The sequence below is a fragment of the Sus scrofa genome, chromosome 14 (genome assembly GCF_054392235.1).
Source record: "Sus scrofa isolate SSC_HxYL_T2T_F1_AM1 chromosome 14, Sscrofa_HxYL_maternal_Yorkshire_Landrace_v2.0, whole genome shotgun sequence".
In the NCBI taxonomy this organism is placed as follows: Eukaryota; Metazoa; Chordata; class Mammalia; order Artiodactyla; family Suidae; genus Sus; species Sus scrofa.
This window is the reverse complement of record NC_139396.1, coordinates 33,305,939-33,320,763: the sequence shown is the minus strand read 5'-3', so window position 1 is coordinate 33,320,763 and position 14,825 is coordinate 33,305,939. Positions and strand designations below refer to the sequence as shown.

Sequence of the window (14,825 nt, the reverse complement as noted above, 5' to 3'; positions counted from 1 at the left end):
AGATCTGCCCACCAGTGCGTGACTGTCCCCTCCTTGCCCTGTCTTGCAGAAAAGCCCGTGGGGAGGCCAAGAAATGCCGCAAGGTATACGGCATCGAGCACCGGGACCAGTGGTGCACAGCCTGCCGCTGGAAGAAGGCGTGCCAGCGCTTCCTGGACTGAGCGTCCAGCGCCTGCCCAGAGGCCTGAGGACGGAGGCAGGCGTGACCCAAGCCCTCAGCAGAAACTGCAAAGCTAGAGAGTGGACAGTGGGAGTTTGGGCTCTATTGGCTAAGGTTTAATTCTTAAAACACTTTCCCCTCCCTTGCGGGAACGTTTTATTTTTTAAAAGAAAAGAAACAAAAATATTTTTTTTTTCCTCTAAAATAGGAAAGAGCCAAAACCGACCAAGGGTATTCTGCAGTGAACCAGAGACCAAAGAATTGATTAACCGTCCCCCCCCCCAACATCCCGCCTCTAGGGGATTAGTCTGTACTTACGGAAAGAAGGAGCAGCTCATTCTGTTTCCTGCCGAGTTGGTGAATTCTTTGCTCTCTCACCTCTTCCAGAAGGGACTATGAGCAAGATGAATTTACTTTTCTTACAGAAAAAAAAAAAAAAAAAAAAAGCAGGTTTCTGGCTGATGACTCAGAGAGCAGGGCCCGCTGAGGATGGGGTGGAGAGACAGGAGGGGTGGGTATCAGTGTGCAGCCGGCTCTCTTCTCCACCCGAATCAGCCAAGGGAGACCTTGTCCTCCCCAGGCGGCTTCCATAGAAGTGAAAGGAAAACCCTTGAATCCCCGTTCCCTCAGACGTTGGGTCGCAGCCCAACAGATGGTGCGTGTGGCTTCTTCTCTAAGCCCAGACGCATGCGTTTGTAAAGACTGTCCCCGAAGAGCTGAGCCAAAAGGCCAAACCGAATTCACGCCTTGCAGTGTGGCAGTTAAACACTACCTTGATCAGTCCTTTGCTCTTTCCTTGAGGAGAGGTGAGAGGGTGTAGTATTGCTGAGAGCTCCCTGTCGTTCCCGAGTGAATCAACTCCCTCCAGCTCTGGACGACACCTGGGGAATGCTGTGTTTTCTGTCATGGTGTATTCAGAAGCCTCTCTCTGATTAACGTTCCCTTTGTTTGGGTGGGAGACCCCTCCCCAGGGAAGGTACCTCCCCATCTCTGGTCTCAGCAGGGATCTCCCCACTTCCCTCCAAGGCTGCAGACAGGGTCGTCCAAGAGAACAGACGGAAAGGTAGGTAGCAGCTCCCACCATGAGGGGAGAGCATAGAGCGGTCCCCAGTTGGTCCACGGGCTCACCTGCCCCTTTGGGGACCATCTCGTTTTGTAAGGTGATGGGTAGGACAGGGCTCTTCAGGCTCTTCTGGGTTTTTACCAGTGTTGGTGCAGACCGTGTGATGCGGAGGGCCGGTTGGATATGGTGTCACCTTCCCAGCCATCTGCTGGGCACCGAGTCTGCCTGATGGCAGGAGGGGGTGGTTAGAGTCCTAAGATCATTGAGGTGGACCTGGGGTTGCATTACCAGCTGCTGGTGCTTCTGGAGGCCTCAGGAATTGAGCAGAGCCTGGACTTTGTTGCTTGGGAGATAAACAAAGCTGTTCTGGAGGTGGGAGATGTGGGGAGTTCTGTGCCGGGAGGGGTCAAAGAATCATAAAGGCCAGGTGAGCTGGACTGAAGGCAGGGCCCTTTTTTTTATCACAGAGCCTCACCTTTCTTCTGAGCTGGACTGGTCTGGGGACTCCTCAGGGCTTGCATCTAGGGGTCAGGGGCCAGGGCCTCCCATCAAGCCACTTCTCTGGGGCCTGAACGGCAGCGTCCAGACCTTGGCTGTGGTTGGGCTGTCCTCTTGGTCCCGCTGGGAAGAGCCTTGAGGACACCTTTCAGTCAGAGATAGGAACCCGAGAAGAATGGGATGATGTCGTGAAGGGCAATAGTGATTGGGTTTGGGGACAGAAGGGAAAGATACTCATAGGCATGGGTGTCTTTGATGGTGATGGGGTATATTTTTATAACTTAGTAAAAAAAAAGAAAAAAAAAAAGTATCTGGAATTCTGTCCCTTGGTGAAGCTCGAAACCAGGCCAGCAAGCGTGCCTGGTTCTTCCTCCAGCCCCTTGAATCTCCCTGAGAATTAACCGCTGTTGCAGGGTGTTGCTGTGCCGACGCCTCGCTCCCTGAGCTGGCCACTTGCAGGTCCTCCCAAGCAGGGAGGGGGCCTTTGAGACGGGGCAGCGCCTTCCCTTCCCTTCTCAATCTGAGCTCTTGCTGGGCCTCGCCTTTTCGAAACGCTGTTTTAATTCCCCCTCAGTTTGGACCGTGTAGATAGAACTGGCTGTAAAGATTGTCTCTGTCACTGGTGCACGGAGCAGAAAAGGGAGAAGGAATTGATGCAACAATTTAAAAACTGAGGGTTTTTCTCTTTTTTCATTTTTTTAAAAAAATTGTCCTGGTGCGGCTTTCCCTGTCAGCATTTGCTCCTGCCTCCTTTCTGGTGGCAGTGGCCTCCTCTGGCGTCCCTCCTCTCGCCGTTCTGTCTCGTAGCTGTCGTGTTGGTTCTTGACGTGTGGTTCTGTCCTGGAGTTGTCCCGTGCGTCTCTTCTTGGAGGGTGGGGGTGGCTTGTGACCTGGTCCCGTGATCACGCCTGTTTTCTTCATCTCTGTATCTCTCCCTACTGCCCAGCCCACCTGGGTGGCAGGACCTGCTGGAAGGCAAGATGCCTCAGGTGTGCGCTGGAAACTAACAGGACTGATGGGCAAGAGCAGGTGCCTTGGGAAGGTCTTTCTTCCAGGGATGTTACCCTTATTCAGAATATTTCTGGAAAGTACCTTTGGAGTCTGTGGTGCCTGCCTTGAATAGCCTTAACGATCCTGCATCTGCACCCACGCCTGTGCATCACTGCACAGAGAGCCTGCAGTCAAATGAGGTCAGGGGTGCAAAGCACAAGGCCAAGGGGTGAGTAAAATGGCTTGAGTTTAAAAATGTGATTTCTAAGCCGGCCGTGAAAGCAGTTTTGTACTTTGAGAGAGCATTCTGAGCAGCATCTCCATTGTTGCGGTTGGCCCACGGCTGGCCTCCTTGGAGGGTGTCATGAATTTGGATGTGGAAACTCTGATTTGTTTGAAGAAATCTGTCCTGTTACTTTCTGGCCCTCCCAGGCTCTGACCTTACCAGGGGCAAAAAAAAAGAAAAAAAAAAGAAAAGAGGGAGATGAATCCCATCTGTGAACTTGTCTTACTGGCGCCTTTTCCCCCAGCTGTCTTCCAAGTATTATTTTTACTGTTAAAAATTTTTTTAAAAAATGTGAAATGTAATGTTTTTACAGCAACAATATGAAATATATTTTATAAGGAATAAAATGGTACATTGTCTGGTTTAATGTGTGCCTGGCCCCCTTGCCCTGTACCCCTACAAAGAATCAGATTATCCTTGTTCTTGGTGTTAAACAAGTGGTAGTCCTGGGGGCAGAGCACACGCACTCCTTTGCTTATAATAACAACCGTTCCTGTTGTGGCTTAGCTGGTTAAGGACCCGATGTTGTCTCTGTGAGGATGCAGTTTCGATCCCTGGCCTCGCTCAGTGGGTTAAGGATCAGTGTTGCCGTGAACTGTGGTGTAGCTTGCAGATGTGGCTCGGATCTGGCATGGCTATGGCTCTGGAGTAGGCCGGCAGCTGTAGCTCAGATTTGACCCCTAGCCTGGGAACTTGCATGTGCTGTGGATGCGGCCCTAAAAAAAAACCAGGCAGCATTACGAGGGACCTGGCCAAGTGCTTATTACATGGATTACCTGAATAACCCTATGAAGGAGTTACTTGTCATTCGCATTTTATTTTTTAATTAAAAAAACTTTTATTTTTGGGAGTTCCCACTGTGGTACAGTGTTTAAGAATCTGACTGCACAGCTCGGGTTCCCGAGGAAAGATGGGTCAATCCCAGCCCTGTGTAGTAGGTTAAGGATCCCGTGTTGCCACAGGTATGATATAGGTCACAGCTGCAGCTCAGATTCAGTCCCCAGCCCAGGAACTTCCATATGTTATGGGTGTGGCCATAAAATTTAAAGAAAAAGTCTTCTTATTTTTAAAATTTTCATTTATTTAACTTTATTTTCTTCATCTTGTCATTCCCATTTTACAGATGAGAGTGAAGCACAGAGGTTAGAAAGCCTCACCCAAAGTTGTCATTTGAGAAATAAAGGCACTAGGATCGAAATCCAGGCAGTAACTATTTTCTGTACTAGTGGGGTGGTGGTCCTGGTCCTGGTCCTGAGTTGCTGGGGAGCAGGCAAGTGACTGAGGAGAAAATCGGTCCCATTCTGTTTCTGGAGTGAGTTCTGACCCTAGGGAGCAACAAGGGGCTGTTTCCGCAATTCCTGGATTCCGTGTCCTGTGATGGCCCAAAGGGCTGGTTCAGAGCTGACCTGGGTGGAAGGGTGCTAAAAGCAGAAAAAAGTGCCTCACGCTTGTAGCGCTGAGACTGCTTTATGCACTTTGAGGTATCTCTGGGAGTAGGTTCTTGGGTCCCCTGATGTCACCTATCGGGGAGGTGAGGCCACTAGATTACGTCCTAAGTCAAGCACATAAGTCGGCTGGTGTGGGAGGTTGTCCTTGGCCTTTTTCCTTCCCTTGGGGTAGATCAGAGGACTTCCTTCTCCCCCTTCCCTTTGCCCTTGCCCTGCCTCATCTAAGAAAACCCCAAATAGAATTGCTGTTCTACTGCAATTCCCCCACTCTCTCCCTGCACACGCCCCCTCTTGCCCCATCCCCCCATCAGTTAAACTGCCTTTGGGCTGGACATTGTCTGTTTGCAGCCCTGGGCCCTCCCAGGCCTACCTTATGGCTGCATCCGAGGACCCTCTAACTTTCTGGCTGCTAGTTAGGTTTGAACAACAGGAGTTTGAAAGGCTGGAGGAGAGAGGAGTTGGGGTATATAAACCTTGCAATGTGTGAGTGGCTGTTCCACCTGATGACCACTAGAGGGAGCCACGGTTCTCCCTGGGTTCCAGGAGCACCTCTAATGGGGGGCGGTGTCCCCCCAGTTCCCCAACAGAGCGTCTTACCCCCCCTTACAGATTTCCCACAGCCAGTCTACTTGTGTAGCCATTTGCCCCTCCTCAGTGACTCCGTTTGGGTAGAGCAGCAGTTTCTTGGCTGAACTGATCATTACCCTCTTAACATGTTTCCTGTTAATTGGGGCCCAATGCGAAGGTCGCAAGCCAGCAGGCTGTACATCACCTGGCTCTTGTTAACAATGCACATTTCTAGTGAGTCAGAAACTGGAGGTGGAGGCGCAGCAGCCTGGCCCCCTCCATCCCGCCGGGCTCTTCACAGAGCTGTGGGCTTGGATCTGGGGTGTTTCTGTTCCCGTATCTCACCCGTCACACTTTACATAAAGCAGAGCCACCCGCTTTTTCCTCTGCCTCCCAAGAGAGGCGGCTCTGGTGGTGTGTCTGAGGTCTGTGCTGCTCAGTTCCTCCACTTAAAAACAACCAACCAATGTATTAACCATTTGCTCAGTAGAAGTTTAATGGAGAAATATCTGTTGAAAACAATCATTCAAAAAGAACAGCTCTTTTACAAACAAGTTATGGCAGTGACAAGTCAAAACCCCCGGCTTGATTTGTTCCTTTAACCCACCCTGAGAAGAGCGAAGAGGCGGGTGAGAAGGAAAGATGGGGCCATTTGAATGGTAGCTGGAGGAATTACAAAAATACACTCTGGTGTAGCAACAGGATTATCATGAAACATGCCATGGGGTGGGTGGAGGAAGTGGGGGAGATAACCAGACAGGGGCTGGGCCCTAGGGGTGGAGGCCTGGAGGCAAGGCTAGTTTCAGTGCCTCGGGGAAGAAGGAATCCCGATTCCCAGCCGGCAGGTCTGGGGCTGGAGACATGCTGATTTGGGGATTGCCCGGACACCTGGGGAGACAGAAAGGGTTACAGTGGCAAACCCGATACTTTTTCTGACCCTTCAATCCTATTTGCCCTAATGACTGAGCATTAGAAAGGAGGCAAAGAAAAGCTATCATCTGGAGTTTCCCCTGTGGTGGGTTTAAGGATCCCGCGTTACTGCAGCTATGGCATACGCTGCAGATGTGGCCCAGGTTGGATCCCTGGTCTGGGAACTTTCATATGCCATGGGTGCAGCCAAAAAAGAAAAAAAAAAAAAAAAAAAAAAAGAAAGGAAAGCAATCCTCTGAATAAATAGCTCCTAAAGCAGTGAGAAGTGTTCCCTGACTCTACACACCTGCTTTCCCTGCCCGCCTCCCCCAGTGGCAGGACCAACAGACTAAAGGGAGGGGGTGGGCCGTGGGCTGGGACTTGAAAAGCATAGAGTAGCCTTCCCCCCCCAACCCCTCCCAGAAACAGATCTCTTATCTCTGCTATTTGGAATCTGTGTAACTCCTCAAGCTACATAGAGCCCTGGTTTATGGCTCTCTTACCCTGCAAGTGTTAACTTCACTAATTCCTTAACCAGGAATGAATCCACTCACTTTCCCTGTCAGGATCAAGCCTTGGGGCAGTAGAAGAGAGGAGGGAAGTATAGGGCCAGGGAAAGGGACAGTAGACACAGGGACCGGTTGTGCACTTTTCACAGGCTTGCCCAGGACTGGCCCTGTATCCCAGTGTCCCTCCTTTCCGGGACATCCTCACACTTTGTGAATGGGGTTCTTCTTTTTTTTTAAAGAACATATTTATTTTCCTTTTTAGGGCTACACTTGCAACATATGGAAGTTCCCAGGCTAGGGGTCGAATTAGAGCTGCAGCTGCCAGCCTACACCACAGCCACAGCAACAGGGCATCTGAGCCATATCCTTGACCTATACCACTGCTCACAGCAAGGCCAGATCCTTAACCCATTGAGTGAGGCCAGGGATCGAACTCGCATCCTTGTAGATGCTAGTTGGGTTTGTTACCGCTGAGCCACAGTGGGAACTCCTGAATAGGCTTCTGTATCCCATGTGTTAGGTGGTGCCCTTTCCTCCAGTCTTCTACATCTGGGTTGGTGCTGGGTATCTCAGGATCCAGAAGAGCTCTGGCCTCAGGGATTCCTTCCCACCCCCCGCCCCATTGGGGAGACCTCAAGCTCATGTGGGGCTGCTTGGGGTGTGTACAGGCAAATCAGGACAGGTTTAAGGGACTCATAAATACACATCCATGCTGGAATTCAGCAACCACGAGTGTGTGGGAAAAAGATGGAGCAAGATGCTCACAGGAGGAGAGCCATCAATCACACCCAAATGAGCTGGTTAGTATCTCTAGTGTTACTATCAAGAACTGTACATCTTGGAGTTCCTGTCATGGCTCAGTGGTTAATGAATCCGACTAGGAACCATGAGGTGGCAGGCTTGATCCCTGGCCTTGCTTAGTGGGTTAATGATCCGGCGTTGCCATGAGCTGTGGTGTAGGTCACAGACACGGCTCGGATCTCGCATTGCTGTGGCTCTGGTGTAGGCCGATGGTTCCAGCTCCGATTCGACCCCTAGCCTGGGGACCTCCGTATGCCATGGGCGTGGCCCTAGAAAAGACAAAAAGACAAAAAAAAGAACTGTACATCTTGAGCAAAGCCGCAGACGGATGCTGGTTACCAGTTATGTTTCAGTACCGCTCAGAAGCTTAATCGAAAACTGGAGAAACCAATTGCCTGAATAGGAGCTCAAATCGTTTAAAAATAGGTTGATTCCTGCTAATGTGACTGATTTGAAACCCTTCTTAAACTGTCTTTCTTTAAAGAAAATGGTTGCAGTTCAGAGTTGGATGTGTCTTCAGTGCCCCTCAAGAGTCACTTTAAAGAGAAATGTCTTTAAGATTCAAAAGAATCCAGTCCATGCTAGTTCTGAAAGATTTACCATTAGGTCCTGTGTAGATATGGTTTGGGAAAAATAGAATACTTGTTAAGGATCCAAGAATATGACTTCACAAAAACCATGCAGGTTAATTCAAGGCCTTCAGAGATTAGTCATTCTGCTAAAATAAACACAGCAGCCTTTGCCTCACAATACATATACCCATATTTGGCAATAGACCTTTTGCAAACAAGGCAGCCTACCTGCAAAGAGCTACGTGGGCTGCCCCCTGCCAAAGTGTGTGTACCAAAGACCAACACGTGTATTAATATACTTTGAAGGAAGATTATTAACAGTCGGCTAGCTTTAATGCACAGGAAGCAAAATAAAACAGTAAGTGCAAACTTTTTTTCTTGTATGCTTCTGAGTCAGGGAAGAGCCCCAACTTGAGTTAAGAATGTTTGGGGAATGTTTTTGATCAACCGATTAGTTCTTTCTATTAGGGGAAGTTTCTAGACGGTTTAAAGAGAGACAGGAGACCCTGAAGATAATCATATTCCCATCTATGAATTAAGGAGGCACTTAGGCTTGATGGTTAGGATCTTTTTAGATTATCAGAAAATTCCATGGAGCTAGTTCCTTGCACCACTTAAAGGTTGATGGGCTGAGGAAAGCTGAGATTCTAATGACTGGGCAATAAGTGAGGATCTCTGGTGCTTGTTATCTGAACTCTTGTAAAGATACATGTATAAACGTACCTGTGGGGGTAAGAACAAACCAGAGGGGACAGAGGATGAGGGAAGCAAACAAACACAAGACAAAAATGGTGCCTGGAAAAGTGAAGAAAGGCGATGACCCCTTAGTCCTCCTAAAAACGACTCAGGGCACTTGGGCCGGATTCTCAGAGCTTTGCTCAGGTGCCATGGGCTGTAAAGAATCTGCCCATTTCTGGCAAAGTGGTCGGATGGACAAGTGATGTGTGGAAGAAAGAAAAGCAGAATGTGTCCTGACAAGAACTGGTCCAAACCAGCACCCCTTGATGTGGAGAGAGTGGGGAAGTTTAATGGTTTCCACCGACTCCAGTCACCTTAAGATTCAGAGGGGTGGAGGGTGGGGGGTGGGGATAGCTAAGCCATTTTTGAAGGCGAAATAGCACCAGCACAGCCACGGAAATCAGACTCTCGGCAAGTGGCTAAGTGCAGGTCCAGCTCTTGGTTCTTGGAGATAGTCTCTAGAGGAAAGGTGAGCTGAATGGTTTCTATGGCAACCAGGTAGGCGGATTGGTCCACTTAACTGTCCCCATAGTAACTAAGCTCCTGGAGAGCTACAGAGGAATTAGTTATCTTAACACACGACTATTATCCCCATGGTAACCAATCTCTTAATGGCAGTGGCCAGCATGGGGAACGATCCCAGGAAAATCTTGGCTCCCAGAGAAAGGTGGGCAGAAGGCAGGGAGGTGACTTCGGCTCCCAGGAGCTGAACACCTGGAGGTGGTGCGGGGAGTGTGTATGTGTTTGGGGGGGAACGTCTTCCCCGGGCCTGGGAGGAGGGCTAACAGGGGAATAGGAGGTTTCTTCTTGCCCCCAGCTCATTTGGGCCCAACTCACTCATGGGGTTGAAGTGGACGGTGCAGCTGGGAGGGGCTCCCCTTCCGGCTACGCATTACCATTCTGGTGCAGGGTGCGCCGGCGCTGGCTGGACTGCAGGCTCAGGACCAGGTACTGCCTCATAAACTCACTGAACCGCTTTTGGTTGGCCAACTTCCGGGCCGACTTCCGGGCCCCCGTGAAGCCCCCGAACCTCTTCTGCAGCTGCTTCTGCTCCGTCCCTCCAGCCTCATCCATGCCGGGCTTGGTCCCTTCCTGGGCTTGGAAGAGGCTCCGGACACGGGGCATCCGCTTCAGATGCTGCATCTCAGAGGCTTTTGGCTGGTAAAGGGTGGCTGCCACGTGGTCTGGGTCGGCAGGGCTGAGCTGCCAGGAGGAGCCTTTGGCCATGACCTTGGTGCATGGAGTCCAGAGGGGACTGGTGAAGACCTTCCCTGCACACTCGAGGATGCACACCTGCAAAGACAGAGGTGAGAGGAAAGAGAAAGACCAGGAACATCTCTTAGTTCAAGGCACTGGGGAGACAAAGTATCCAAAGTACTCTCGGTACCAACTGCAAGTACTTCTGAAGCATCTGTACCGAGCAGCAGTTTGACATGTAGTTATCCAGGTTCATAAGGATTTCAGAGTTGGAAAGAAAGAGAAAACTGGCCCAGCTCTGTCATTTTACCAACAAAGAAAGCTGGGTCTCAGAGGTGAGATTAACTCACCCCAGGTGACACAGCAGGTTAACAGAAATGAATGTGCCACATTGTACCTGGTTAGAGCCTTAGTTGGGTTTGGGGAGCCAAGCTTAGCTCATCAGGCTGACTCATAAAGAATTTTATTTTGTTCCCTTATTAGGCTTAGGTCAGATGGCTTTGAGAAATCAGGGATGTCAAAGCATATAGTTTAATCTGCATGGTTATTTGAAAGTCACCAGGTAAAGATCAACTTTGGTGTGGTTCATTTTTCACAACCCCCCAACACTAGTCATCACTGCCTATGCGTCAATTAGAGAAAATGGGGTCAAGATCATTTGGGATGCCGGCAGGTTGGGCAGTCTGGGACCATCAGATGCAATCCAGTAGACCCGCCAGTGCCCAGGAACTCCTGCTGTGGTGCCAGCCACCTCCCACTTCTCATCTAGGTCACCAGCCTGATGTCCCAGCCAGTCCTGGATTTGGCCCCCTTCCTCCCACGTTCCTGTCTGGGTCTCCTGGAAGCCTCTGCCTCCGACTTTCCCCCTATTTGCTGTTTCAGCTTCACCCTTGAATGCTCCTCTCTGGTTTCCAGCCTTAGCCAGATGAAAACCCCACTTTGACCTGACCTTGACATCATGGTCAGCAGGAAGCTGCAGAGCCCTTTGTTAAAACTTGGAGTCTTTACTTGGCTTACAGTCATCAGGAGTTACTTCTCTACCTGAGCAGGTGTGGGACATGAGAAGACTGACCCATTGGTCCTACCAGGAAGTAGGAACACCCACCCAGGTGTTCGGAGTGGCAGAGATGCCCCTAGGGCGTTTCCAACCTGATCCCTATCCAAGGAGTGAGAGGTTCATGGAGCTTAAAGCACAGACCTCACAGGCCGTTCCATCAAACCCTCAAAAAATTTCCTTCAATCTGACTTTTCCTGAAAGCCTTTGTCACTGCCAACCCTGCCCTCTTGTTCCCTGCTAAGCTTCTCCAAGATGTGATCTGTTCCTTTGCCTCCATCTCAGCATCTGCCACTTGCCCCTCAATTCCTTGAAATCTGCCTCCCGCCCTCATCCCTCCACTAACCTTCCTTCTCGAGGACCTCCAGTGACTTCCCAGTCATTAGACCCTGCTTAGCCCTCATTCTCCTTGACCTGCAGCATTTGGTGACGGGGACCACACCCTCCTGAACCTGCTCTTTCTGATGTTGCACTCACCTCTCGGACTGTTTGTGCACTGTCCTCTTGTGTTCCTCAGATTCTGTCTTTAAATATCTCATCTCCCTTTCCAATATGCTCCTTGGTGACTTTGTCCTTTTCTGTGATTTTGGTCATCATGTCTTTCAGGACATCCCAGGTATCTATGTCCAACACCCATTATCTCCTGAAGTCCAGACAGTTCTCTGATCCCTGTCTGTTATCTCATTAAGTGAAGTTTTTTTGTTTTTGTTTTTGTTTTTTGTCTTTTTTGCCTTTTCTAGGGCTGCACCCGGGCACATGGACGTTCCCAGGCTAGGGTCCAATCGGAGCTGCAGCTGCCAAGCCTATGCCAGAGCCACAGCAACGCAAGATCTGAGCCGCATCTGCAACCTACACCACAGCTCACGGCAGTGCCACATCTTTAACCCACTGAGCAAGGCCAGGGATCGAACCCACAACCTCATGGTTCCTAGTCAGATTCATTAACCACTGAGCCACGACGGAAACTCCCTAAGTGCAATTTGTTAAGAATAAAGCCAACCTTCCCTTCTGGAGGCTGCCAATTGCCCATTCTCTACCCATCTCCCATCTTCCTCAATAAAAGAACACTTGTTTCCTTCCTGAGGGCCACCTGCATGTTTCCCAGCCTCCTCTGTAGCCAGAGGTGGCTGATGACATATATGTGAAATTGACCAGGAGCCCTTCTGGGCATGTAGGAGGCTGACTTATCTGGGAAGAACATCTTTTTTTTTTTTTTTTTTTTTTTTCCTTTTTCCTCCCCTTCCTCCAGTCTCCTACTTAGGACATTTTGGCCGATGCTCCCTGGGCCAGCTTGAAACCACGAGGTAACTTGGAGGATGGAAGCCATATGAGGGTGGCAGCTGTGTGAGGATGGAAGCAGAAAGAGGAGTCTGGTGATGTGATGGAGCTGCCATGTCAGCCCTGGATTGGCCACCGCCTGACTTCTTTATGAGGGATCAAATCTCCTTCTTATTTTTTTTCCTTTTGGCCACACCCATGAACCTGTGCCACAGCAGTGACCCAAGCCATAGCAGTGACAAAACCGATCCTTAACCTGCTGAGCCACCAGGGAACTTCAGAATCTCCATCGTATTAAAGATGTTACTTCAGGTGTTTGTGACTAGCAGGTGAGTTTAATTCTCATCTGATATACTTTCTTCAAACAAGTCTGTCCTTCTGCTCTATGTCTCCGTCTGAACGGCGCCTTAGTCCCCAGTTGACTCAGGGATTTGAACCCTAAGCGTCTCTCCAGCATCTCCCTTCTCACGACCCTATTCCTCCATCCAATCCATAGGTAAGTCTGTCTCCTCCTCGCCATCCCTTCTACTTAATTCCTTCTTGGGGTGTAGTGGCTTCCTCATGGACCTCTCCAGCTCTGATCTTTGCTTTGCCTTAATCCATTTTATATCCCTGGCAGAACTGTCTTCCTGAAGAATAGATCTAATCATATTATCACTTACCCACAACCCTCCTGTATTTTGTCTTTGTCAAAAATAACTCCATACTCCTGGGAGTTCCCGTTGTGGCTCAGCGGTTAAGGAACCAGATGAGTATCCATGAGGATGTGGGTTCAATTCCTGGCCCTGCTCAGCGGGTTAAGGATCTGGCTGTGAGCTGCATGCGGCATAGGTTGCAGATGCGGCTCGGATCGCACATGGCTGTGGCTGTGGCTTAGGCCGGCAGCTGCAGCTCTGATTTGATGCCTAGCCTGGGAATTTCCATGTGCCGCGGGTGCGGGCCCCCCCCAAATTAAAAAAAAATAATAATCTAAAACATCTCCAAACTCCTGAGCAGAGCATTCAAGTCCCTCCCCCACCTGGTCCTTGCCCATTTTCAGTCTTAGTTCCAAGTCCCCCTCAAAACACCCCCATCCATGTTCCTGGTGCCTCAAACACACCAAGCTCCCTGCATTCCCCACATGCCTTTTCTCACTCTGTTCCCTCTGATGGAAGAATCTCCTTCCACTTGTCTCTGAGGCCAGTCAAGCTCCACAGCTACCCCTCCATGACACCGGTCTTCTGGCTCCCTGGCCAGAACTGCTCTCTGCTGCCTCTGGGCTGCCACAGAACTCTCCATCGCTCTTGCAGAAATCTGGATGCTTAGTATAATTCTAACACCTTACAGGAGTAGATGTTAGAGTAGGACCCATGAGGGACCACATCTTGCTCATGAAGGAATCTTCTCCATCCAGTAAATAGGAGGCTTTCAGTAGAGGTTTGCTGCCCTGAGCTAAATTAAGCAAGAAGTCACTTTATATTTAGCTAAGGGTGACACAAGTAGAAAAAAATTTTTTAAAAAGAAAAAAGATAGGAAATAGAGTCACTGGAAGAACAGGAGTGGCAGCTAGTTGCAACCAGACTCGAACTCCCCCAGCACTTAGCACACGCTTCTGATTTAGTACCTGTTGCAACTCTTCATTTTCCTGATTCCTTATCTGTCCCATTAGACCACGGTTCTTAACCTTTTGGGGGTCATGGACTCTTCTGAGAATCTAATGAAAGCTTTGGACTCACCCTTTCACCATCTAAATGCACATGTGTGTCACATTTAGGGGGCTCATGAGTCTTCTAAAGCCTCGCCATGGACAGGCATCTGTGGACTCCAGGCTAAGCACCTCTCTACTTGTCTGTAGCTGGGCTGTGGGGAGCGTGATGCATTCCAGGCATCCAATAGCTGGAATGCAAAGTAGAGTCCATCGTGAGGCTGGGAAGTGGAGAGAATCAAGAGGAGAAAGAGGGGATCCGCAGCTGAAGTCCCCCATGGCCACAGTGGGAGAAGCCCTGACTCTTCTTAACACATCAGCAAAGTGTTGCCTAAAATTCTAGCCCTAGGAGTGATCTTAGGCAGCACTTGGTCAAGTGGGTCCTACAGCTGGGTGTGAATCCAAATCATCTGCAGAACTTTTCATTTTAATTTATTTATGGGGGGCTGCACTTGGGGCATATGGAATCCTGGGCCAGGGATCAAACCTGCGCCCCAGCAGTGACAATGCCTGATCCTTAACCTACTGCACCACAAGAGAAGAACCTGTAGAACTTTTAAAACACTTGTTAAATCTCTCAGGAATAGGAGTTCCCATTGTGGCACAGTGGAAATGAATCCGACTAGGAACCATGAGGTTGGGGGTTTGATCCCTGGCCTCAATCAGCGGGTCAAAGGTCCAGTGTTGCCATGAGCTGTGGTGTAGGTCGCAGATGCGGCTCAGATCCAGCATTGCCGTGGCTGTGGCATAGGCCAGCGGCTACAGCTCTGATTAGACCCCTAGCCTGGGAACCTCCATATGCCCTGAGTGCGGTGCTCAAAAGACAAAAAAAAAAAAAAAAAGAAAAAGAAAAGACCAAATCTCTCAGGAATAGAACCAGGGCTTAAAGCCTATTTTTTCAAAGCTCAGGTAACTCTGATATTTGCCCAGGTTTGAAAACCACTGACAGTGGTTAACGAATCCGACTAGGAATCATGAGGTTGCGGGTTCAGTCCCTGGTCTTGCTCAGTGGGTTAACGATCCAGCGTTGCCGTGAGCTGTGGTGTAGGTTGCAGACGCGGCTCGGATCCT

General features: G+C 49.7%; 2 protein-coding genes across 10 annotated transcripts in view; one reads left to right on the top strand and one right to left on the bottom strand.

Moving 5' to 3' along the window:
• The window catches only part of ZNF395 (zinc finger protein 395), a 48,530-nt gene extending 45,181 nt beyond the window's left edge, over window positions 1–3,349 (top strand). For 3 of the 5 annotated variants that reach the window (XM_084993037.1, XM_013982681.3, XM_084993038.1), the window contains exon 10: window positions 50–3,349. In XM_084993037.1, the coding sequence (XP_084849163.1) occupies window positions 50–161 (112 nt within the window). In that variant the 3' untranslated portion in view covers window positions 162–3,349. 5 annotated transcript variants of the gene reach the window in all.
• Window positions 3,350–5,483: 2,134 nt separating this feature from the next.
• Window positions 5,484–14,825, bottom strand: part of PNOC (prepronociceptin) — a 32,105-nt gene continuing 22,763 nt past the window's right edge. For 2 of the 5 annotated variants that reach the window (XM_005670452.4, XM_005670451.4), the window contains exons 3-4: window positions 9,438–9,834; window positions 5,484–5,900 (exon numbers count right to left, since the gene is read on the bottom strand). In XM_005670452.4, the coding sequence (XP_005670509.2) occupies window positions 5,815–5,900; window positions 9,438–9,834 (483 nt within the window). In that variant the 3' untranslated portion in view covers window positions 5,484–5,814. 5 annotated transcript variants of the gene reach the window in all.